At 40.9% G+C, this 25612-nt stretch overlaps 1 protein-coding gene and 1 long non-coding RNA gene across 8 annotated transcripts in view; one reads left to right on the top strand and one right to left on the bottom strand.

The window, feature by feature from the left end:
* The window catches only part of FRY (FRY microtubule binding protein), a 327504-nt gene that overhangs the window by 275416 nt on the left and 26476 nt on the right, over positions 1 to 25612 (top strand). For 3 of the 6 annotated variants that reach the window (XM_067713511.1, XM_067713508.1, XM_067713510.1), the window contains exons 47-55: positions 3364 to 3504; positions 5542 to 5721; positions 7713 to 7874; positions 10146 to 10220; positions 12985 to 13170; positions 19188 to 19382; positions 19934 to 20092; positions 23135 to 23301; positions 24502 to 24691. In XM_067713511.1, coding sequence (XP_067569612.1) covers positions 3364 to 3504; positions 5542 to 5721; positions 7713 to 7874; positions 10146 to 10220; positions 12985 to 13170; positions 19188 to 19382; positions 19934 to 20092; positions 23135 to 23301; positions 24502 to 24691 — 1455 coding nt within the window. Of the gene's footprint in view, positions 1 to 3363; positions 3505 to 5541; positions 5722 to 7712; positions 7875 to 10145; positions 10221 to 12984; positions 13171 to 19181; positions 19383 to 19933; positions 20093 to 23134; positions 23302 to 24501; positions 24692 to 25612 lie in introns of all 6 variants that reach the window. The other 3 variants (XM_067713507.1, XM_067713512.1, XM_067713509.1) reach the window with 2 other exon arrangements.
* On the bottom strand, positions 12152 to 22452 carry LOC137211232 (uncharacterized). Of its 2 annotated transcripts, none has more exons than XR_010936961.1 (2): positions 22202 to 22452; positions 12152 to 13227 (listed from the first exon to the last, which is right to left on the bottom strand). It is a non-coding gene; the product is annotated as an uncharacterized lncRNA (long non-coding RNA). The 2 variants fall into 2 exon arrangements; XR_010936962.1 differs by lacking the exon at positions 22202 to 22452 and adding an exon at positions 17785 to 17852.

The following is a 25612-nucleotide window of genomic DNA, read 5'->3' as shown; positions in this document are numbered from 1 at the left end:
CGAATACCTGTCAGACATGGCAGAGATGAGGAGATTTTATCTGCATTATTCTGGGTGTTCAGATCTTATTTAAGGAGTTACTGTGTGGCTTGTATGTTTAATGGTTGTTTGCTCTGAACTCATTAACAAAGCATATATTTTTGAAAACAACTTTTTATCTTCATCTTTTGTGTTTGTTTTTAAAACTGGGATGGGATTTTTGTCCTCATACCAGTGTGTTCCTAGCACATTCATTGCAAACCCCTACTGTCACTTCTGTGTACGCTGATGCTAGAAATACATGCCACTTTCGGCAAGCGATGAAATGTTATTCTTTAGCGACCCCAGACCCCAACTGGTTTACTATACAAGGTCATGAAATCTATGAGGCAAGTGATTGATAGTATTACCTTGTTTTAGCATTTTCAGCGTTTGCTTTTCCTCTCTGGATCTGCGTTCATGCCTCTTGCTGGGGCCTTTTCAGAAGTGATGGAGACAGTCCATTCTAATTTTTCTTGTATTATATCACCAATTCAGAATGCAGATAGGTTAAGAATCAGTCATTTTCAGAAAGGCTCCATGAGACTGAAAGCCTCTACCTAGAAAAAGGTAGCTGCTTCATCCACCAGCATATATAGTTGACCCTGCAGGATTTTGGTTTGCAACACAGATCAGCAGTATTGGGCTGTATTCGCACTGTCAACAGCCAAGGATTATTTTGCTCTTTTCACACCCCCATCCCTGGCATTTAAAGAACCTCTCTTAGGTGCCACCCTACTGCTTTTGATAATCACCTTGGTCACATCTGTCCCTGCAAGAGTTACTAATCCAGCACACACGTACCTTAGCACACAAGAAGCACCGGGATAAACAACGCAAACACCCTGCTTCCCAAGGCAGCCAATGCCTGTTGTAAAACAAGGTGAACTGGGAGAGAGCAAGGAGGCAAAATTTGTTTGGTTCACTAGACATAAAAGTTTCAAAAATACAAATGGGCTGTGGTCTGTACATATGATGGAATATTATTCAGGCTTAAAAAGGAATGAAGTACTGACACATGCTACAACATAGATGAACCTTGAAAATATTATGCTAAGTGAAATCAGCCAGACACAAGATGACAAATACATGACTCCACTTATATGAGGAACATAGAAGAGGCAAATTTATAGCCCCTGTTTTACAGTTATAGAGTTTCAGTTTGGGATGATGAACAAGTCCTGGAAATAAATAGTGGTCATGGTTGCACAACAATGTGGGTGTACTTAATGCCGCTAAATTGTACACCTAGAAATAGTTAAAATGGTAAATTTTATATTATATGTATTTTACCACAATAAAAAAATAAATTAAAGTGGATATCCTAATTTGTTCTATGCTGCCTTTATCAATAATTGTCACCAAAAATTTTATTATAAACTTACCTACTCACTACATATGATATAAATTAACTGCTATTTCAGTTAGTCCCATGTTCTTTCAGGTGTTGGCCAGGTACCTACATATAATTTTAGGCAGCTGTGGTCACTGTTTCCATTGAACCTGCTGTGCTCACTTCACGCTAACTTTGTATGTGTGTATGTGTTGACATAGCTCACATCTTGTCACTTTCAATAACTGGAATTATATCGTTAACCATCTACCTTTTGTTGCTTGTATTCATAATTTTTTTTAAAATAGTCCTTTGATGCAGACTTTTTATCAGATTATACATAGCTCATTTTTCCTGGTGGCATTTCCCAAAAAATCTATCCAGGTAAAGCTCATGGATACATCTGGGAAAATGTATGCATTTGGGAAATTGGTCTTCACAGAGATTTTCCCAATTTACAATACTACAAACAATGTATAAATATTCAGGTTATCCCATATCCCCACTAAATTCTATCATTTCATTTATACATGTTTTCAGTTGAATATTTTTATTGGTACTTTAAAATTAATCTCTTTATGTATTTCCTTTCTAGTGAAGATATTCCTTTTTTCATACAATAGATTTGTGAAATTGTATATTTCCTCATCTGTTAACTGTTCAGTTATTTCTTTGGGCCACTTTTTTTTTTTAATTTATTTATTGTATTTTTGGCTGCGTTGGGTCTTCATTGCTGCATGTGGGCTTCCTCCAGTTGTGATGAGCGGGGGCTACTCTTCCTTGTAGTGCACGGGTTTCTCATTGCAGTGACTTCTCTCGTTGCAGAGCACGGGCTCTAGGCGCGCGGGCTTCAGTAGTTGTGGCACGCGGGCTCTAGAGCGCAGGCTCAGTAGTTATGGCGCACGGGCTTAGTTGCTCCACGGCATGTGAGATCTTCCTGGACCAGGGCTCGAACCCATGTCCCCTGCATTGGCAGGCGGATTCTTAACCATTGCACCACCAGGGAAACCCTGGGCCACTTTTGATGTGGAATTTCAGCATTTATTTGAATCATCTCTATTAATTTTTAATTTTGAATAGTAACCTTTTTCATTATGTCTGTCACATCAGTTTTCTCATTATTTTGCTTTCCTTTTTGAAAATGTCATTGATTTTTTTCCCCCTGATTATAAAAGCAGTATGTGTTCAAAAATAATTATATTATCTAGGGAGAAACACTTTCAACATTTTGTTGGGTTTACTTCCAGCATTATTTCTATGTAACACACACCCATTCACATCAATGTTGGCATCATCTATTATATAGAAATTATATATCCTTCCTCTTTCACTTAATATCATCTGATATCCTTTACTATCTTTAAAAATGTCATTCTATTGACTGCATGATATTTCATCATACAATTTACCATAATCTATGTATCCATTTCCCTAGTGTTTGACATTTAAATTGCTTACAGAGCTTTCTTGTTTTGTGTGAGTTTTGTTTTGTTTTTTTTACCATTATAAATAATGCCTTGGTGAAATCTCTTACTTAAATCTTAGTATTTATCTCTAGGTTTGGAAAAGTTCCTAAAAGTGTAATTAGTATTTCAAAAGATATAAACCCTTTTAGTACTGTTGATCTCAATTGCCAAATTATCCAATTTACATTTCCACTGATGTGTAAGAATACTCTTCTTATATGCTCACCAATACTATCATCAATTTCTAATCTTTGCCAATTCCATAACTGATAAATGTATCTTTCGTTTTCATTTCTATTTTTCAGTCATTAGTGGTGTTTGATGCTTTCCTTTTGAGGTTTATTTTGTTGCACTCCACTGTATAATATTATATTTATAGACTCAGACCTACCTGCGTTGCCTTTGATAATACCTCCATGTCTTCAGTAGTTAGGATTTTCTTTTCCCTCCTAAGGAAATGTGCAATCATAAAGGTACTAGGAAACCCTGGTGCTTCTGTGTGAAAATCTGGTGTCAAGCTGACTCACTGTGTGCTTTTCCCCACAGCTGCTGGAGAAGGGCCTCCCCAGCATGCAGCAGCCCCTCCTGCAGGTGATCTACAGTCTGCTCAGCTACATGGACCTTTCTGTCGTTCCGGTAAAGCAGTTCAATGTGGAAGTTCTGAAAACCATTGAAAAATACGTGCAAGTGAGTATTTGAACCAGGATGTTTCCAGAAAGTCATTCCAGAAAGATTGAGGCTTTGCATGGAGCTTTCTTTGTACTTGGCCACAGAGCTATATGGGTGCCAGGCTGCATGTTCATTCATTGATACCCATAACATGCTGAGAGCGGCTGAGACGGTGGCCGACCACACCCTGAGCGGTATCCTGAGGCCGCAGTGCGTTCCTGAGCCTTCGGAGGACACCTCTCTGCCTCTTGGACTTCTAGGCTGGGTATTGAAAGCACACTCCTGGCTGGGAGGGTGGGGGCAGCGTCTCCTTTGAGGGGTCCTGTTTCAGTGGAGAAGGAAGAAGCAACATGCTTGTGCCTGGTTCTAGGCCAGGCGTTTCCAATGCGAACAGTTAATTCAGAGGTTCAAATTGTCCCTTTAGAGTTGAAGGAATTAAGGTTAAGAAAGTGGCATAAATGTACTTGAAAATACTCCAACAAACAAACGTAGTGCACTTGGTAGGTTTCAGAGTTCAAGGGCAAATGCTAGGTTTTTCTCTGGTTAAACTCATTGACTAAAGTCATACAATTTTAAACTTTTTTTTTTTTCCATCCTCACTTCACCAGTCACATTACTTGCAGAAAATTACTTAATGCTAAAAATGCTTTTCAAGCTTTTTTTTTTTTTCCGAGTGGCATTGCTCCAGTAATAGTTGTACCATGTGGTAGGCATTCATTACCACTTTCTCACTTTACACTCATGAGAGACAGAGGGTCAGTTCACATCTTTCTACTAATCATATGCCCCTAGTTTTTTAAAAAAGTGATTGTTTTATTAGGCTACCTATTCTTAGGCCTGTGGGCCATCCCTGGTACTCAAGATCTTGTCTTGAATGGTGGCTAATTTCATATTCAAACCATGACCTCCCGTGTGCAGAATTTAACAGTGAAGGAAATGTGTTTTATTTCATGCACTTTATTCCAAGGCCCAGGCAAATAATAACTTTTATCATGCTAGTTTATCTGTATTCAGTATTTTTGTTGGAGAAGTACCTCAGTCAGCTTGGGGTTGTCAGGGATACAAAGAGGGTGAAACAAATGAGACTTACAGGAAGAGTAGGAGTTTGATAAGGCAATAAGGAGAGGAAGGGCGTTCCAGGATGAGGGAATTGCATGAGGAAAGGCACAGAGGCTAAGAGACCTTGGCTGGTTTGGGCAACTCCAGGAGTTGCCTGGGGGAGATTACCCCTGCAGGCCTTCCTCAAAGAGGGTGGACTCCACCTTGTCCACCAGAGGGAGCCCTTGAAGGAGTTTAAGCAGGGAAGTGGCTTGAGCTGAAGATTCTAGAAAGATCACTGTAGCTGGAGTGGGTTTGATGACGGACCCAAGGAGAGGCTGCAACTGGGGAAACCAGTTAAGAGGCCATTGAAATAGTCCAGGCAGAGGCCAGAGAGGATTCAGCTGAGCCAGTGCCAACAGCAACGGAGGGGGCGGGGATCAAGTTCTCAGGAGGGAGGGAAAGAGGGGAGCTAAGAATGGCTCCCAGATTCCTGGGTTAGATCAGGAGGAAGGTGTGGAGAAGAGAAGAGGGCTGAGGGCAGAGGTCAGATGCCCAGGAGCAGATGAGGCAGGAAGAGCCAGAGAAGTAGAAGGAGGAGCAGGGACGCTTGGAAACTGGAGGTGGGGAGAATCTTGAGAAACGCTGAGTAGACAGTAGCGTAAACTGCAATGAGGGTTGCTGCAGGGGAGGGGGGCAGTTGTTTGTTTTCTGTTTTGTTTTTCAAACTGAAGAAATACCTCATTAGCAAAAATGGTACCTTGTCATTTTAAACTTTTACTTATTTGAATGTGGACAACACGGGTCTTTTTTATTCTTGTTTCCTAAATGTAGCTCATCTTATGCATAAATTATCTTTTTATGTCATTTGCCTTTTACTTATCGCAGAATTTCCTGCACTGTTTTAAATCAATGAGTTCTGACCGGTCATTAGAAGTTTCGGTAGCTAGCGGCATGTTGTGTGTTCTGTTTTTTTTTTTAATTATTTTTACCCATTGACTGTTTTATTTCCTTCAGAGCGTCCACTGGAGAGAAGCTTTGAATATCTTGAAGCTAGTAGTTTCTCGATCTGCCAGTCTAGTTTTACCTTCCTACCAACACAGTGACCTTTCAAAGATAGAAATACATCGAGTATGGACTAGTGCATCTAAGGAATTACCTGGGAAAACCCTGGACTTTCACTTTGATATTTCAGAGGTATGTTAACTGTTTCTGTAAACTTTAGCATGAATACATAGTGGCAAAGGTCAGAACTAGTTGCCTGGAGAAGGGGAGACTTATTTTACAGTTATGTCAAGTGAAACCTCCTAAGACCTAAATTAGGTTCAACGCATTGTCCTATTCACTGGGGCTCTTCAGTGGCAGCTTTTAGAAATAGAAGCTAGCCTCAGTTGTATAAAAATGACTTCCCCCCAAAAGATAACTTTAAAATGGAATGATCTTAAGCATTTTAAACCATGACCTTCACTCATTCTGTATCTGACAGCTGTCACGTCCTATCTTGTATCCACAACCTTGTTTCCTGAACTGCAGCCAAACCAGCGGAGGCCTGAGATTTACAGGAATACGGAATCTGCCTTTGTGGTCACTTCCGCAAGCCACACTGCTTTTTAAACCAGTATAACTACCTAAACTCTTGCCTTGAGGGAGATGGGTGTGAGGAGGGAAGAGACTTATAAACTAAGGAGTTAGGAAGAGAAGAAGACAGAAAATAGTCAGGTTTACCTGCTGGTCCACGAACAAACTTTTGGGAGGCCTGTGCTTAACTATTTTAGTCCAAGATGTAAAAATACATTTGCTTTCCTGTCTCCTTTACCCCATGGCCCATAAACCCCCCAAAGCAGAAACAACGGCCTGTCCACTTTGTAAGCAGGGTCTGTACAGTGTCTGATGCATGTTAGGTAGTTGATAAATATTCTTCAGCACGGCTGAGTGGATTCATTCACTAAAGGAATCAACTAGATCTGCTTACATGGAACTCACTCTATTGATTAGGTTGTAGCTAGATTGGGTTTTCTCACACAGCAGTCTCATTGACTGTTCATCATTTCAGTACTCAGGAGGAGATGCTGTTGTGCTTCCATTGTGATATTTAGTGTGTATATGATATTAAGGTATCAACTCAGTATTTTGCAATGTTTAACATTTTTTTTTTACATTGCTGGGGGTGGGGGAAGCTTACTCTTTGACTTAAGTTTACTCTGTCCCAAAGAGGTACAGAAAACCTGTAGCCAATCCGCCGCATGCCCCGGAGACCCAGCTGCTCCAGAAAGATGTGCCTTGAGAGGCAGGTGGAGAATTACCAGCCAGCGTCTGCCATCTCTGAATGTAGGCCTACGAACAGGTTTCTGCAGAGACCTCCCTGGGGCTAAAGTTTGGGAGGTGCTGCCTACCCAGCCACCACACTCCAGGACTCTCAGGAAGTGAAATTTCTGAAGTGTTGTCAAGAACCTGGCCCTGACCTCATTCATTAAAATAATTGAAAAGATATAGATAATTTAAATAAATTTTTAAATAATTGAGAGTGTATCAAGATTGGTGATTACAGGTTGGGATGAGGGGAAGGAATTTTGGTCTTGTTTTAACTATAAAGAAAGTCTTTCAAGCTTAAATATCTGAAAACTATTTTGCTTTCCTGCATGTCTTCCTTCTTATCTTTACAATCATTTCCAAAGTGTGTTTAAGAACATGCAATTGGGGCTTCCCTGGTGGCGCAGCGGTTGAGAGTCCGCCTGCCGATGCAGGGGGCACACATTCGTGCCCCGGTCCGGGAAGATCCCACATGCCGCGGAGCGGCTGGGCCCGTGAGCCATGGCCGCTGAGCCTGCGCGTCCGGAGCCTGTGGTCCGCGACGGGAGAGGCCACAACAGTGAGAGGCCTGCGTACCGCAAAAAAAAAATAAAAACATAAATAAAACAAATATATTTTAAAAATTAAAAAAAAAGAACAAGCAATTGGATTTGTTTTCAGCTGCTAAAGAGGGTGGGACAGTGTTGAAGATGCAAAATGATCTGGACTATGTATTTGAACATACGGAAAATGAGCCTCCTTGTAACGCTGAGCTTCTCTAATCTGAGTTTTAATCAGATAAGCAGTTCTTGGTTGCTGCTGGGATAGAGCGATCCACATACCCCAGAAGTATGAATGAGATAGAAGAACGTGTGCTTCTCTATTCTTTTTTTCTCAAGACGCCCATCATCGGGAGGCGATATGATGAACTGCAGAACTCTGCTGGGCGTGATGGGAAGCCCAGGACCATGGCTGTCACCCGGAGTGCGTCTTCCACCTCATCAGGCTCCAACTCCAATGTCCTTGTTCCTGTAAGCTGGAAGAGGCCCCAGTACTCTCAGGTAAAGGGTCCTCGACTCCCAGGATTGGAAGGGAGCTTGGGGACCTATTGAACCCAACTGTGATACGGGATTCCTGCATCCACCATCCCAATATTTCCCGTCTGGGCATCGACACTTCAGTGATGATGATCTCGCAGTATTCTGTATCCCGAGGGAACCCATTTTATCTTTGAACAGTTCATTACATTGAGTTGAAGTCTGACACTCTCTTGCTTCTTCTCATTGGTCCTTGTTCTCTTAAGGCTTAGAAAATGCAATTGGATCTGTCTTTCACATGGCAGCCCTTCAAACACTTAAAGAAACTCTCCCCCCTCTGCCACTCACCCGAATCAGTCCTCTTTTCTCCAAGTAATACATCCTTAGTTCTCCTAACCAATCCTGCATAACAGGGCCACACCCCAATGACCATTCTGGCTGCAGTCCTACAAGCCTGCTCTCCAGTCAGTGGGCTCCATGCACACCTGACCCTGCAGAGCATGGTGGGCGGCCAGATTTCTCTGTGGTTCTGTCATCTGTATTCACTTTCTGGGTGACTGCATCACAGCGTTGATGTCACTGGAGTGAAACCCATGCATTATTTGGGGCTCTTTTGGAGACATATGCCAGAAGCCCAGTGGAAAACTACCTTAAGTGGAAAGGGAATGTGTTAACTCCTGTATCATAACTTCAAGCAGAACTGGATTGTAGCACACACCATCCTTAGACCCTCTCTGTCCTTCTCACTGCCCCCACCTTCTCTTCCCAGAGTCTCAGACCTGCTCTCCTCCCTGCTGACCTCATTCTCAGGCAGACTGTTCCAACGTGAGGCCCAGCAACCTCTTGCAGCTCCAGATTTACATGGTCTTTGGCTCTGACGATTTCAGGACAGAGACCTCCCCTCCCCAGCGTCGTAGCAATTCTGGAGAAAGGGCTCTGTGCAAGAGAGGCAGAGTCCCATTTGGCGGGAGAAGAGCCGTCCCAAGATAAAAAGAGGGACTGCATTACCGGAGGAAGGCGAAGTGGGTGCTGCTGGGTGCTGCGCAGAGAGAAACCCTTTGTTTGCACGCCCAGCAGGACTCATCCTCACTCTCAGAGTTTAGGGAAGTGGAGCTTAGAGCACAGCGCCTACTCACTGCCTGCTTGAATAGAGAGCCGCCCTACTTTCTTGGGAATTTGGAAAAGAGAAGACAAACGTCCAGCCCAATTCCATGCTCCTCTACATTCATTCCTTCCCAGAATTGTAAAGTGCCCACTAAAACTTAGGGAAATAGGTTAGTGAATCTCTTGCCATTCTTCAACATCAAGGTCCTCCTGTCTTTGACCTTGAAATGACACCATATTGAGTGAGTGTCCCGTCTATAATTTGAAAAGAAGGATGCAGGGAACTGAGTTCCATTAAGAAGGAAAATCTATGAGTGATATTGGCCTCCTTGCAGTCTGCATATTAAATCAGATTAAAAGGGAAAAAAATCATGTTCAGGAGAGGAGGACGATTGCTTTAAGAGCAATTCTGAAGCACATTCACGTTTTTTAGGCTCTGGTTACCCATCCTTTTCATTCTCAACTCACCAGTCATCCTGAGACCTAGTTTGTCTGTGTCATTGGGAAATGTGAAGGTTTGTAGAAGAATCCCTGTGCCTAAGGAACTGAAAAGTAAGGCTTACGAAGAACAGCAAAAGGAATTCTATCCATTTAATTATAGGAAGAATAAATTGAGAAAGATTTAATATGCCTTGCAAATAACCGAATTTAATTCTGCAGAAAGTAAATTTATCCTCCCATTTGAGGAAAAGAGAATTGTGTTGTCATATAATAGATTTAATTTAGGTGTGAGGAAAGGCTTGCTAATGATTGAAAGTTGTAGCACACAAGAAAGATTATCAAGGGGAGTAATGAATATCTGCTGGAGAACCAAGGGGTTGACGTTCACATCCCCTCCCTCGGGAAAACTTAGATCAGCACTGTCCAGTAGAAACAGAATGTGAGCCTCATTTTCGATTTTCTAATAGTCACCTTTTGGGAGAAAAGCAGGTAAAGTTAATTTTAATAACACATTTTAGTTAATCTAATATATCTAAAATATTATTTTTTAACATATCATCAGTATTTTACAATTATTGGTGAGATATTTTTCATTCTCTTTTCATACCTACTCTTCATGTATTTTATATCTGCATTCTCACTGGCCACACTTCCGGTGGGTTAGCCCTTTGTGGCTGATGGCTACACTACTGGAGTAGATTTGATCACAGGACCCCATGATTAAAACCTGCCTGTGTGTTTCTTTTCCAGAAGAGGACGAAAGAGAAGTTGGTACACGTCCTTTCTCTGTGTGGCCAAGAAGTCGGATTAAGCAAAAATCCATCAGTAAGTTCTGTCCTATATCACATTTATTTTGGTGTCATAACCTTTTTACCTTTGGTCAGTTTTTGCCTTTGGTCATGTAGTTTGGAGGTTTCAACTATGAATTACAAGTATGATATCCATCATCTAGATCAAACCCTTAGATTATTTCTCTCCATAGTATGATTTTTAATCTCAGTTCAGAAACAATGAAAGATGTTATTGGCTATTTGCTCCAGTTGGTAAATAAAAACTCAGTTATTTTAATTTTTTTAATAACTTGGATATTTTTAATAAATATGCCCAGACTTTCTTAAAAAATGTATATGTGACTGTCTTCTGCACCACCATAAATGATACACGTTCCTTTTCGGTGTAATTTTACTCTCTGTACACACATCTGTTACCGTGATGTCACTATTTCACTCATGTACAATAAAGGCAAAAATAGTGATATATTATCATGTTTTTTGTCCTATAAACTTCCACTGAGGAACTTCCCTGGCGGTCCAGTGGTTAAGACTCCATGCTTCCACTTCAGGGGGCATGGGTTCGAGCCCCGGTCAGGGAAGTAAGATCCCGTGTGAAGCGCGGCCAAAAAAAAAAAAAAAAACACAAACCAACAAGCAAAAAACTTCTACTGACGTTACAGTTGCACAAAAATGCCATTGGGCTTTGAAATAAATGAATAATTGAAGTATTAGAAGTTAGCTTCTGAAGCTTTTATAAAATTTAGAAAATTCAAATTGTGTGTGTGAGAATATTGTAGCAAAAACAATAAAAACCTCAGGGTTTGGTTTTACCAGGTATTTTTATTTCATCTATCTCACAGCATCTTTATTAGTAACCAGAAAAGAAAATAGCAAACTAAGTAATTTCCCAAGTAAGAAGTAGCAAACAGTGTCTCTGGGGAACTGCTTTTAAAATTCCAAAATGTCTATACTAATGTAGTTCATGAGCAGGTGAAATATGAGACTCATCGATTCGAGCTAAAGTGCACGTTGCTACTTGTAATCGTCTGGGAATGTGCCCCAGCCAGAAGGGTGGCCTCCGCTGAAGTCACCTTCTGAGTTATTGATCAGTGGGTTTGCTGCTGCTCCTGTGACATCATTGAGGGCAGAGGGACGAGGAGATAGTGTGGGGTAGATGGAGCCCCCCAGCCTGAAAGGGAGAGGAATGAGAGCCCTTTACCTCTGCAGTGGCATAGCCAGAGAGGTCCATTTCTTACCACCCCTGCGGTTACACTGTCTCCTTCAGATCCAAACCGCCTGTTTCTGTGCCAGACTTTTCTAGCTAGAAATGTTTACTATGTTACAAATAAGAAAAGTGGCACTAACAAGGAAAGGGAGGCCTCGGCTGAGGAAATCAGAAGTCTAGTCTCTCATCTCTCACTGACTAGTTGGCTGGTCCTCAGTGCTATTTATCTCATAGACCCATTTGCAATCCCTGTACAGACTGTGTGTCTTGTACCATTTTATGAAAACCTAGTGCAAATCCTATGACTGCTCTTAAACACTGGAGAAAAAAAAGAATGTTTAAAATCCATTCCCGGGCTTCCCTGGTGGCGCAGTGGTTGAGAATCCACCCGCCAATGCAGAGGACACGGGTTCAAGCCCTGGTCCGGGAAGATCCCACATGCCGCAGAGCAACTAAGCCCGTGCGCCACAACTACTGAAGCCCGCGTGCCTAGAGCCCGAGCTCCGCAACAAGAGAAGCCACTGCAATGAGAAGCCCGCGCACCGCAACGAAGAGTAGCCCCCGCTCGCCGCAACTAGAGAAAAAGCCCACGCTCAGCAACAAAGACCCAACACAGCCAAAAAGAGAGAGAGAAATTTTAAAAAAATAATTTAAAAAAAATAAAATCCATTCCCCCCCCTTTTTTTTCGTTTTGAGAGATATTTGTGATATTTAAATTCTTATAAATGACTTGCTTACTTTCAAGGAAGACCAAGACGTTATAACGGTTAAATAAAGAGTACTGTTCATTTTATTTAAAATCAGTCTATGTTCAGGAGAGGCTGGAGAGCAAAACATTTAGATTTATTTGAAGTCTGTTATTTCTACAGAGTTATATTAAAATGGCCCAAGTGAAATGAACCTAAACATAGAAGTTAATTTAAAAATATTAACATACTAAAATTTTAATAGAAAAAAAAGTTTTGTTTGAATCAACAGGACAGGACTTTTAAGTATGAATTATGAGCACGGCTGCTCAGCTTCTCCTCTGTAATTCAGATGAACAAGTACTGTACTTCCTGACTTATGTTTCTTTTTCCCTGCCGGTTCCTGGTTTATCTCTAAGAGGGTTAAATACTTTGCTCTCACAGTTCGTTCTACAATAACATATCTTGGCATCAGTAGTCCTTAAAATCTTTCATGATAATATGTATGTGATGTGTATGTGTGTGTGAACCTGTACAGTTTCTAACCTCGGTAAGTGCAGAAACATTGGAAAATTTCTTGGCTGCTGTAGACTGTGAACATACACTCAGTTGTCACACACACACACACACACACACACGCACACACGCATGTAGGATACACTTTTCATTAAGAAGCAGCGATTTGACTCTTGAACGGTTTCCTAGTGTGTGAACTTGCATCTTCGCAATGAGTTTAATCTGAAGGCGCCTGTCCAACATAAATAATAAAAGAGCATTCTAAAAATACCCACTTAAGGAATTAGGTGTGTACTGGAAATACAGTGCTCTGAGGAGCCAGTTACACTTTTTGTAGCACAAACAAAGAAGGGAGAGCGGTTTCTCAGCAGAGGACTCTTGGTTCGTAGGTGATTTTCTCGTCGTGTGGGGACTTGGATCTGCTGGAGCATCAGACGAGCCTAGTGTCCTCCGAGGACGGCACCCGGGACCAGGAGAACATGGACGACACCAACAGTGAGCAGCAGTTCCGGGTCTTTAGAGACTTCGATTTCCTAGACGTGGAGCTGGAGGATGGAGAGGTACGGCCAGGCTCGGTGAAAACCATCCGCTCAGCCTTTTCCTTGACTAACAGAACAGTTTCTTTCTATCTGCTAAATAATGAGTTCTTTCATTAGAAAACTGTAAAGTTTATTTTTAATCAATTTATTCCAAGTACAGCAGCCTAACTTTGGCAAAAGTCACCACAAGCTTCCTGTCTAAGCCCACAGCCAAAGCCACCAAGTTCTTTCTAAATGGCAAAGATCTGACTTTGAATGACCATACAGAGACTCTGTGTGTGTGTAGTCCAAAGGTGAACTTTAAAAAAAAAATCACAGAACCATTCAAGGTCTGAGCCTGTTCTCTGGTACCTGGGTAAAACAGGCTAAGCATTTTATTATTTTCAATGTGCAATTGCTCTCAAGGGTTGACGTCAAAGCTTGCCTGCTGCAACCTGCGATCAGAGCCCAGGGGCCCCGGCATCTTTGTGCTGTTTGATGAAATCCTCAGAACTTGAAACTAGATTTAACATACAAGAGCTCTTGGCTCTGCTTTCAGTTGGTTCTTGACACCTGGAGTAGCTGAATTCAAGTATCAACAGGCAGATGCAGATCTGTTTATCTGAATGATAATCATGGTAATAAGACCCTTTCCGTTATGAGTCATGTTTTTGAAAACCTGGGGTTGCAAGGAGGAGCATCATTTCAGTAGCTCAGGGGCATGTTCCAGCTGAGAGGCAGGCTTTTTCCTCCTGGGATGGACACTATGTTCCCTGAAGGGGGGTTGGCATCTGTAATAAAGCCTGGTACCCAGCCTGGCATGTGGTGGGATCCACATACTTCAGCTCACATTTAACCAAGCACACTCTATTTCCCAGACAAAGAAAGGGCTTTCTGCTAGCCGTACAGTTAAAATGGAGGCTCAAATTCAAAGTTTATCATATCCTATGGCAGGTAGGCACCTCCTAATTTAACGATAAACTTGTGGGAAATGATGCTTCAAGTAACTGCTTACCTTCCCTAAAAGGATATGATTGCTGACCAATCCACTTATGTCAAGGCAGGGCACAGAGCTGGACAAGCTCTCTTGAGCTCTATTTTTGTCCTTACTGGCCACTGACTACCCTGGCTGTCTGTGCCAGCAAGGAAGAATCATGTTCTCAGAATGAAGAACGTTTTCTTTACCAATTCTTTCCCTGGAAGCAAGTTTAGCAGATCCAGTCCTTTAAGAGTGTAAAGGCACCAACTGCAAGGCATCTTTAAAATGTGTACACTTTCATCTTGAATTGTTCTCAAGCCAGTAAAAAGCATTGCAGAGTTTTCTGACTGTTAACCATAATTAGTGATAAAGAAATCAATTTCTAAATGCGGTGAGGATTGTTTAAAAAGTCTAATGCAAAATACAGCTGTTTTGAATACTTTCGAAATGATCCAGAGGTATATGGAATGTCAAGTTTAGCTTCCTGGTCTGAGCAACTGACCTAATCTTTGCTCTTAGGCTAGAATTCAAGCTTGGGCACCCTCTTCAGGGGTTAAACTATGGAGAGAAAAATTGATGAAACAAGAGAGGCATCATTTTTCAGTGTCAGCCAAAGAAAAATGTGTTACGTGAAGGGACCTAGGAGGAATGGTGTCAGAGAAATCAGAAACAATTTCAGAACAACTAACAAATTTAATTTCTATCAAAATAAAGTAAGGAAAACCATAGATGCCCATCACTTGAAAATAAATATTATACTAGTATTTTTCAAGGACAATAAATAATGATTATTAGGCCTTCCTTCTAGTGTTCTCGCTATTGTCCTGGCCAACAAGAACTGAAAAATCATAGTGATTATTTTATCTTGTATGATTAAGATTTTATAAGAAGTTAAAGAATGTGAAAGTATATATTTTATCCAAATAAAATTAACCATTTGAGACTATCTTGCTACTTCTCAATAAGGTTATAATAAGGGATCCTTGCGAGCTTACAGAGTGAGTAGAGTGAAAATGCAAGGGCTTTGGAGTCAGGCACGTCCAACTCTGACTTTCAGCTCTGCCACTGACCCAGCTCAAGCCTGGATGCAGTTTCTCTTGGCATCCTCATCTATCGAATGGGAGTGATAATACCTGCCTATAGAGTTGACGTAAGGATCAAGTAAGATGACCTATGTAAAGCTTTTAGCATAATTTCAGGTAGTAGGCATTCTAAATATCTGTTCCTTTGTACTGTCTTTGGTGAATAATTTCAGCATTTCCTCATCTGCGAAAGGTAAGCATATTTGGCTTCTAGATCAACACACATTTACTAAAAAAAAAGAAAAAAAAAAGACAAGGTTTTTGTCATGTCTATTCCTTTTCATTAAATAGTCTCAGAATTTATTGACTAATATCTTTAAGGGTTTGCCTTTGAACTTCTCAGAATCTTTAAAGGGTGCTGTGTCTTTGCTATTAATTGCACCTCAGCAGTGAAACAGATCATGATCACAAACACTTCTGGTTTTGTGTGCAGGATCAGGTGATGCCACCTTTTTTCCCCAGCTGATGACCCTCATTAGTCTTTCCATGACGCTTCATGATTTTCTCACAAATAAAAATTCAGGCATTCCAAAAAAAAAGTGTTGAGGAGACCAAAGTTGTCACTGAAGTGGAAAGCTATTTCAGAAATTTTATTTATGATTTGTTAACCAACTACATCATCCACCGCTAAGAGGTTTGGAATTTCCGGTGTTTCATACTAATTTTTCTTTATGGGGTTAGTGTATCTTTGTCTTTTTCTTTAAGTTGCATCTACTGACATATATACTGTTAGCACTGTTAGTTGCTGTTGTGTTAAAACTAAGACAAATGCACTTGAGTATCTAATATAATCATTTTAAATAGACCTCTTATTTGTTTTTCTGTCCATTCAATCTGCTACACAGGAACTTCAGGTAAGACGATGCTATTTTCAATTCAGATGCACTAGTAGATGTTTTGCATTATTGCAGATTTATAACTGCATAACTGCTTTTTCCCCCCTTCGAGAGTATGTATGCCTATTTGCACATTTACACTGAGATGTGTGTGATAGAAGTATTTTTCTTGGTTGCTGTAGAAGGGAAATATTTTCTGAAGTATAAATATGAGATAGTTTTAAAATCTTTATATGTTTAGTTCTGGAAGTTGCATGATTATATCTCTTGAGAGAGAGTGAGTTTTTAAATGTGATCTATGGAAATCCTATAATTTCTCATTAGGCAGTTGCACAGCTGGATTGGTTTTGCTGTTAAATTCTTTTATTAAAAGTGAAATCAAGAAGCTGCATCTAACAATATACCACATATACTGCCAGTCAATTCCTTTTATTTTCCAGGAATTAGGAGCTATCTTTGGATGGTGACTATATTAAATTTCATCCAAATGAGGACCCTTTTCAAGAAAAAGGGGCCCGGTAATAATTACACTCAGACAACAGGCATAAGCTGGCATTATCCTGGGCAAACTGACCTATAATCACCCTGTATCTATGTCATATAGACTTACTCTAAGTAGGTACATTTGGGAGAACATATTTTGACCATCCAAGTTCCTTCAACAATAATTCTTATTTTTTGGAACTCCAGGATCAAAGAATACGATTTCCAACATTTCTGGAACAGCCAGTCGTGAATACTTTCTCATCTCAGTGTAAATCCTGAGTGGTTATTTAAGTTTGATAACTGACATATGCAAATTGTCCATCAGGAATAGTTAGCCATCTTCTAAATTTTCTCACACATAGAAAATCTCACTTAATCAGTGAAACACTCTTTTGGCTTTTGACCTTGTAGGTAACATAAAATGCAAATGTGACATTTGGGTGTGGGGAAGTTGGAAGGTGGCTCTCCCAATAGGGGTATTCCTGTGCTATGAGAAGGCCCAGTTGACTTTTAATCACCACCGACTTTAACGTAGACTAGGCTACTGTTCCATCTCAACCCCTCAGCTACCACCGAGGAAACAGTTTCAACATCTTTGCCTCTAATGGAGGTATTGCATCCTCTTGCAAGACACCCAGATATTGTTCCTGCAAGAACAACTTCCCTGACTCCCAGTTCCCATGCCTGATTGATTCAGATCTTCACCTGAGCTGCAATCAAATTAACAGCAATGGCAGTCTATACCCGGTGTAGCATTCTCTGGCCCTAGGTGTCTGTATTTCTCTGCAAGCTCAGTGCAGCCCAGGTTCAGTGTGGGAGACATCCAGAACTGCTGCCTGAGTTCATCTAACCCATCCATTGATTTGGTAGAAGAGAATCTGTTTTGGGAATTAGGTTTTACAGTTGTACGTTTTTCCCAGTAACTTTTACATTCTTTTTTCTCCGTATTGTAATCTCATTTTTCTTTACCCTCTTTATTTCTTCACACATTGAGTTTTCTTTTTCTTCCTAGAACTCTTGCCTCTTCCACATTTTTTTCATTTTTTCACTGAAACAGCTATTTTAAAACACCAGCACAACAGTCAGCCTTTTCTACCAGGAAAAAAAATCATTTGGTGGTAATTTATCACAGCACTTACAGATAAAAGGTACAAATACAGCTATAAACTATGGAAAGCATATTCTGAGTCTTATAATCAAACAGTCCTAAGAACAATCATAAATATCATAAATGGGGTGAATAATGCTAATTTCCATATCATATCCAGAATGTGTTCAGGATTCTTACCTGTTGCCTTCCACCATGAATAGCCAAAACAGACTTTGGAAAAGCTAAGCATCTATTATATGAGAGATCTGTGAGAATGGTAAGATTCATTTCATTAGGAGCCAGAAAAAATAGACCCTTAAAATCAGAGGAAAATTAATAAAGTTAATGCTCATTAATTTTAATAGTAATTTACATCTCTCACTGAAATTATATTATTATGCTATTTACTGAGCTCTCATCAGAAAGTTATTTATGGGAGTTCCCTGGCGGCATAGTGGTTAGGAATCAGTGCTTTCACTGCAGAGGCCCAGGTTCAATCCCTGGTCGGGGAACCATCCCACATGCCATGCGGTATGGCCAGAATACAAAAAAATAAAATAAATAAAACATCACATTTTAAAAAAAGTTATTTATGTCAGTGAACCATCAGTGTTTCAAATGACTGATATAAATAAGATCCTGTGCTAGATTTTATTCAGATTACCTATTTGTTTAGGTTAAAATTTGCTCACCAATGAGCTAGTAATATTTCTCTAGCTTTATTCCTATCTTAACAGAGAGAAAAATAAAACCCAGATTGGTTTTCAGAAAAAAAATTTTATGTGCATCACATAAGCTTATTTAATATCTGATGGTTTGTAGAGAAAATCTGAGCTGTACCTAAATTTTTAACACTCTACATTGCCACTTAGCCCAGTTCTCAGTGCAAATGTACAATCCAGCAATAATTCTTGGTACCGAGTCAGTCCATTCAGGTCTAGGGAAGGAACTGTTTTCTATATTGGGACAATTATTTAAAGATGAGCCTAAAACAAAACTGAAGCCTTGCTGCTCTGGCCTCTGCGTAGTGCATGATTGTCCGACTGTGCCCAGCTGCTCTCTGATACCCCTTAACGCTGCATTTTATCTGTGAAAACTGCTGCGGCAGAAACAGCCTGGAATGTTTACCTAATGCTCTTCTACTTAATACCCAGGGGGTGTGGAACGTGCCACAGGCGGAGCTCCTACTTTTTCTCCTTCTGAAAAGAGTACTAAACAGGGGCGGGGTTTGGGGAGGGAACATCTCTTTTGAAGTTGTTTTAATATTAACAGTCTCGTTCTGACAGATTTTTGTTAACACGGATCATTTAGAGAGTATCCCAAAATCAACTTGTTAAAACACAAGACGTTACCCACTGTGCCAGAGTAGAGTGTATATCATGTCTACCTATGATTTAATCCTCATTTTGGTGAAAACAGTGTGCTTCTTACTACTTTTCACATCATGTGAGCAAAATGTTTGGTGCCCAAGGCCATGAGGGCTTGAGAGTTCATAATGAAAAATTTTATTACTAAGCTGTGGCTAATCGACTGTGTAAAGGCGTGAGTGCAGGAGGATTCGGGCCTTAAAAAAGCAGCTGATGGTGTGATTTCAGGGCGAGAGTATGGACAATTTCAACTGGGGAGTCCGCAGGCGTTCTCTGGATAGTCTGGACAAGTGCGATATGCAGCTTCTGGAGGAGCGCCAGCTTTCAGGAAGTTCTCCCAGCCTAAATAAAATGAACCACGAGGATTCCGATGAGTCCTCCGAAGAGGAGGATCTCACCACCAGCCAGATCCTGGAGCACGCTGACCTAGTAAGTAGGAACTCTCCACCTACTCTTCCCAAGACGTTGGGAGACTTCTTTTTGTGATTCAAGCAGTAGTGCAGTTTCCAGTTGCAGCTAAAGAAACTTGCTACAGCTGCTAAACTCAACTCTGAAACATAAGGTGGTGTCTGATTCTAACCGGTCTCTTCTCTGTAGGTTGCAAATGGAAACAAACACTGGGGTTTTTATAAGCCCTGAATGCCATCAAATCCGTTCAGGCCTAGATTTTCCCCAAAAAACTTTTATTATGCTGAAATCTTTTTTTTTTTTTAATTCCTCAGACATCTGAAGTTTGAGGAAATATGACACAGACATTTTGATGGGGTTATCTGGAAATAGAAGTGTTTGTATTGCTCAGTGCTGGGCCTTGCCAGCCAGTGTGCTTAAGTTCTAATGACAGTGAAGTATGTAAAACAGTTATTACCTGTCCACCAAAAACTAGCTTGTACATTGGTTTGTACTCTTATGTAAAGAATAATTAGAGCTTTTAAAGAATGGGAACGCCACACTCTGTTTTATTTCCTATGCTTTCTCAACAGATCATGAATCTCTCCCCTTCTGAAGAGACTCATCCCATGGAACTCACGACCACCTGCGATATGACCCCCGCTGACCCTCATGCCTTTAACACCAGAATGGCTAGCTTTGACGCTTCTCTGCCTGATATGAATAATCTTCAGATTTCTGAGGGTTCAAAGGTGAAGAGATTTTGGCAATCGTTGATTGTCGTTTTCTTTAAAAAAAAAATGTACTTCCAATTTTCTGAGCATTCTTAGCAGGTTATAAGTGGAGGGACTATCTTTATTTTCTTTCTTTCTTTTTTGAAGTAGTTGAGTTTGTGCCCCTAAACCTAGGTTTTGAAGTTGCTTTATTCTCACAGATCTGAGTGGCCATCTTGCTGTTGGTTGAAGGAGATTTGATTTGAGGTCCTTTTAAAATGAAACATTTTGCATTTTCCATAGAGCACAAACACTGGTCGTGTTTTGCCATTTGATTAATGGCAAAACAAATTGGTATATGTCGGAGATTGCTGAGACTGGGAAACTGCTGTTCTTTGTCATGACTTTTATAAAACAATCTGCTAAGTGAGGTGTGGGTGTATGCGTGTATCGGGGGGAAATTTTTTCCTATGTGGGAACCAATTTTACAATCTGTACATTGATTCTGTTCTCGCCTTTGGCTGACTATCAGAATTTTCAATATCAATCACAGTATTATGCACAAAACTGTCCTAGCCAGGCTCTCTGAGGAGAAAAGTAAGTAAATGGATACAATTTCCTGATTTAAAAGGTCAGCTTTAAAAAAAAAAAAATCTAAAAATGTGTATTTCATTTAAGGTTTATTTTATCAATATTTCCATAAATGACCTTGTCCATAAAACTATCAACTCCCACACTGTGTTCACATGTGTGCCCACATAAATGCCCATTAGTACAGAATTTTATTTTCTTACATTAGAAATACCAAAATAACCTATTGCTGTTAGGATAAAGTTTTCTTTATCTTTAGTTTGGTTATGGTGGTATAAGTTTAAGGAGAAAATGAAATAGAAAAAAATTTACAAAAGTATATTCTTTCTGATGCTTCTACTAGAAAAATATAATACTGGCTATTCTGTATTCTTTTACAGTGTGCTAAAAAGTATGTCTGTGATCTAGCAAAATCTAATCTACTTTAAACCAAGGGCAACCAATGAAACTGCAATCACCTAAAAATATTGAAGCTTAAAAACTAATTATTTCTAAGACTTCCCCATTGCAAAAGGACTATGCTTAGGATTCTTAGAATTAGCAGAGTCCTTTTTTAGCCAAAAAAGGGGCCAGAAAGAAAACTGTCTGAGATTAAACTTCATGGAAAGGACATCACAAAATAAATGTGAAGTTATTAGCATTTATTATTTCTCAGTCTTGCAATAGTCATTTTCTCAACTTTTCTATTTTGAATGCTAAGTTATATAATTCCTTATACAAAGCATTGCCTAAGGAGTAATATTTTCATGGACTCACACAGAAATCTATCAAGGATTCTGTCAAGGAAAGGCTGAGTCTAATTTCTGAAAAGCTATATCTGTTTTTCACATCAGCTGGGCTTCTGCAATGTTTGATGTATCTGTGATGTCAGAAAGAGAAAATAGAAAATATTTTTATAAGAACTCAGCCCACCCCTAATAGATTAAGTCTATATACACTAATAACCCAGGCCAGTCAGCAGTCTCGTTGGAACCACTCTAGTTTTAAAAAGCAGGAAGATGTAAATCAACTATACTCCAATAAAAATTAATTTAAAAATAAATAAATAATAAAATAAAATATAGTGCTCTGCCCACTCATCAGACACAAGAAAGCAGTGAATCTTCTGGCCAAAATTAAGCTGGCTAACTGCATGGCTATCAACCTAGACAGTTACTGTTTACGTTCATAATTTGGGGTAAAGGATAAATGAGTTTTTAACAACAACAAAAATTATATGAAGTGGACCATTAATGAAATTCTAACTGGACAGAAACTAAATATTTTTTAATGGCAATAGTAAATGTTTTAAAGATAAAAAATAAAAATAAAATAAATAAAAAGCAAGAAGCAGCAGATATGGATACGCCTCTGAAACACAGTATTTATGAGCAATTCCTTCAAAGACATGAGATAACCTATTTCTCTAACATATCTGTAAACATTTCTAATTTCCCTATTTAATCCTAGACCCAAAATACTAAATGGGCAGCCAGATGTCAGCCCACGATAACTCTCTAATTCATATATACATCTATTTCGCCTTGATTTTGTTTTTGTTTTAAGAAAATGACTCACTGAACCACGTATGTGTGATTTCTTCCTCTCCTCTTCTGCTCTGTGATCCAGTTGCCTTCCTTCCTCTCCCAAAGAACAATCAGTTCTCCAGATGATTCCCCCTGGCCCAGGTTCAAGCCCAGCCTCTTTTTCCATTTGACTTGCTACGTCTTTTTCCTGCCCCTCGGTGATCCCAGCTCTGCCTGCCCTAGAGCCCTTTCATCTCGCAGATCATTCTACATTTTATAGCAACGTGAGAGCAGCCTCTCATATCTATTATCTTCAAGGGATATTCCCAAGAGTAAAGCATATGTGTATATGGATCTCGGAGGATTTTCAGCATGGAAAGGCCTGTCAACGTGGCAGGCTTGGTGAATAACTCTGGATCACTTGTGAGCACCGCAGACACTTCTGGAGCCTTTATTATGCCAGGCACTGACAATTCTAAATTCTAGTTTCCATAGGTAATATTGGACATATTATATAATATATTGGAGAGTTAACTCCAGATAACTTGCTTTAGAAGACTGGGGTTGTACAATGAAAAGAGTTCTGAATCAGAGGTGGTGTCTCTAGTCCCAGCTCTGGCTCTGATTATATACCTGATATTAGGCACGTCCTTTTCCCACGTGGAGCAGCTGTTTCCTCGTCTATAAAATATGGAGATTGGACCAGGGGGTCTCTACGGTCTCTTCCAAGTTTAGCATTTTATACTTCATAAGCGTGGGTCAAATATGGTAATCTACTGAGAGCCTCTTTGCGAACTCTCCCGGAAAAGACTGAAAAGAAGATAAAGAACAGTACTTCCGAGAATTCTTGAGCTCAGTTATAGAAATTGACTCTACCGTAGCTAGAAGACAAATGCCCCCAATTTCTATTACTCTCAGGATTGCAGATTTTCCTATGGATAGTCTTACATATTGGGGGGATCCTTTTCTCTTTTTATGTTCCCAGGTCAGTGCTGCCCAGGAGGCGGAGGACACCACCGTGCACGAGGATGATCTTTCCAGCTCCATCAACGAGCTCCCGGCAACGTTCGAATGCAGCGATAGCTTCAGTCTGGATATGACCGAGGCAGAAGAAAAAGGCAGTCGAGCGCTGGACCAGTTTACTCTTGCCAGGTGAAGAGTGTACAGGGCACATCGTGCTGGCTTCACTCTCACTCCAGCTAAATGTCAGGCTTGTGCTGCTGGGACTTCCTAACAAAGGAGTCCAAGCGGACATATAACTTGGAGGGCTCTTGGCGGGTGGGAATCCTCCAACCCCAGAGCAGGGCCTATGCGGAACCCATAAAGCCCTGGAGTAACGTAAAAAGCCAGAGGGGAGCCTGGGGACATGGTCCAGGCCTTGTAAGCTTTGAAAATAGGCAAGCTTGGCAAGGCTTGGAAATAGGGAGTTCTTTTCATTTTGAGTTAAAAGACCAGAACAAGAGGCCCCTTCTGAGCCAAATACCTACTCTTTTTTTAAGTGGGTGGCTTTCAGCCTCGTGGCTGACATTTCTGAGACAAGTGAGATCTAGTCAGAATACAAATAGGAAAAAATATAGAGAGGATAGATTTTTAAAAACCCCACTAATGTGGCATCTAGAATAAATCACAAATAATAATGCTACAGATTTACTTTAGGAGAAGAAAGTCAGAATCCTAAAATCACTCCTCTGAACGGTGAAAATAAGAATGAAGTAAAAGCTTCTGATGTGGCTGGACAGAGGCCTTCTGTTATGGTGACCCATATCCGTCCATCAGAGAAGCAGCTTACGGTGATACCTAGAGAAGAACTTTGACTTTTCACAGTTCGTTCATTCTTCTCTCCTTTCTTCGTTCCTCTCTGTCTCCCCCTGCATTTCTCTTTTTTCATTTCCCTTCCTCTCTCTGCCCTTTTCTTCTGGGCATTTATGTATCTGCACCCACTAATACTGTCCCTCCACAAACGAAAAGTGAAAAGATTCAGAAATTTACTTATCAGTTATTGTATTGAAAAATGAAGAGGACTGCAATGGGCCACAGCACAGGAATGAATGTATCCTGTGTGCGGGGAAAGGCTGTCCAGGAAAGTGAGGGGCAGTTACTGAAGGCTAAAAGAGGCACCGAATCTGTAAAGGAAATCCGAGTGGGAGGAATACCAGAAATTCTACAGGTGAAAATTCTCTTTTCTAGAGTCAGAAAAGAATCTTGGAGAGACCTCTGAATGGGAGCCAGGCTCCCAAAGCGACCCGAGCGGGAGGAGTGGGCAGAATGGGTGCCTCGGGGTGAGAACTAACACAGGCTGGCAAAGGAGAGGAGGACGCCACTTCCTGACGCTGCCGTTTGCCTTCGTTCCAGCTTTGGAGAAGGGGAGAGGGGAGTCTCGCCGCCCCCCTCGCCCTTCTTCTCGGCCATCCTCGCTGCGTTTCAGCCCGCGGCCTGTGACGACGCGGAGGAGGCGTGGCGCAGTCATGTCAACCAGCTGCTGTGCGACTCGGACGGCTCCTGCGCTGTGTACACGTTCCACGTGTTCTCCTCCTTGTTCAAGGTACGGCACCCGCGGAGGGGGCCACAGACGCGCAGGGGCTTCGGTCTCCGGGGAGCCAGCCGGCCTCCAACTGAAGGGGTTAAGTGCAGGGTTTATACTACTTTGTCCTCCTGACATCCTTCAGTCTTCTCTGACTTCATCCTTTCTTCTCCTCAACCTTCATCTACTCAGCCTTCTCAGGCTGGCACTGTGGACACGCTGCGCTCAGGGATTCAGGCCGCCGTGCTGTGCCCCTCGCTCCCCCACTCTGGTTTTCACTGGCATCATCAGTCCCAGGCAGGCAGCCAGGTCTTCAGGACCACAGGGTGGCACCTTCTGCCAAGCCCAGCCTCCATCTCTTCTTTCCGCTTAGACCTCTCCTCTGTCTTTTTAATTCACTGTGTTTTTCCTTGTCTTTTATCTTTCCCCACCATGAAGTCCTTCAACGTGCCAGCCAGTGAAACTTTTCTAGAGGTTGAGTTCTGCTGAGTATATCACGAGATAGGCAAGGTAACGTAGTTGGACTGAGGGATGGAGCCCTCTGATCTCCTTCAGGAAGAGCCATGGGAAAGGCAGGGAAATGAGGAATTACATAAAAAGTGGAAAATGAAAAAACTGGGATCATCTGCTTTAAATGATTTCAAATTCAGGAAGCCATAATTTAGTTAACATAAAAGTCAACTTGGTTTTTGAGCCTGGAGGCCCTTCCATTTAGGAGAAGTATATACCAGTAGTACTCAGAGCTAGTTTCTCAGTATTCTGAGTGTTATTCATGCTGCTGTCTCTCAAGGTTTTCAATTTACTTTTCGTGAGACCTGTTAGAAAACTGAATGGACAAAAACTAAGGTGGTGTCTGAGATGCACTGGGGGCTGGAGGGACTGTTAGCCTTAAGACAGAAAACAATGGGCTGCTGAAAGATGAGAATCCAGAAACACCCTAAC

The sequence above is a fragment of the Pseudorca crassidens genome, chromosome 18, assembly GCF_039906515.1.
Source record: "Pseudorca crassidens isolate mPseCra1 chromosome 18, mPseCra1.hap1, whole genome shotgun sequence".
NCBI classification, from domain to species: Eukaryota; Metazoa; Chordata; class Mammalia; order Artiodactyla; family Delphinidae; genus Pseudorca; species Pseudorca crassidens.
This window is presented reverse-complemented; position numbering and strand designations above follow the sequence as displayed.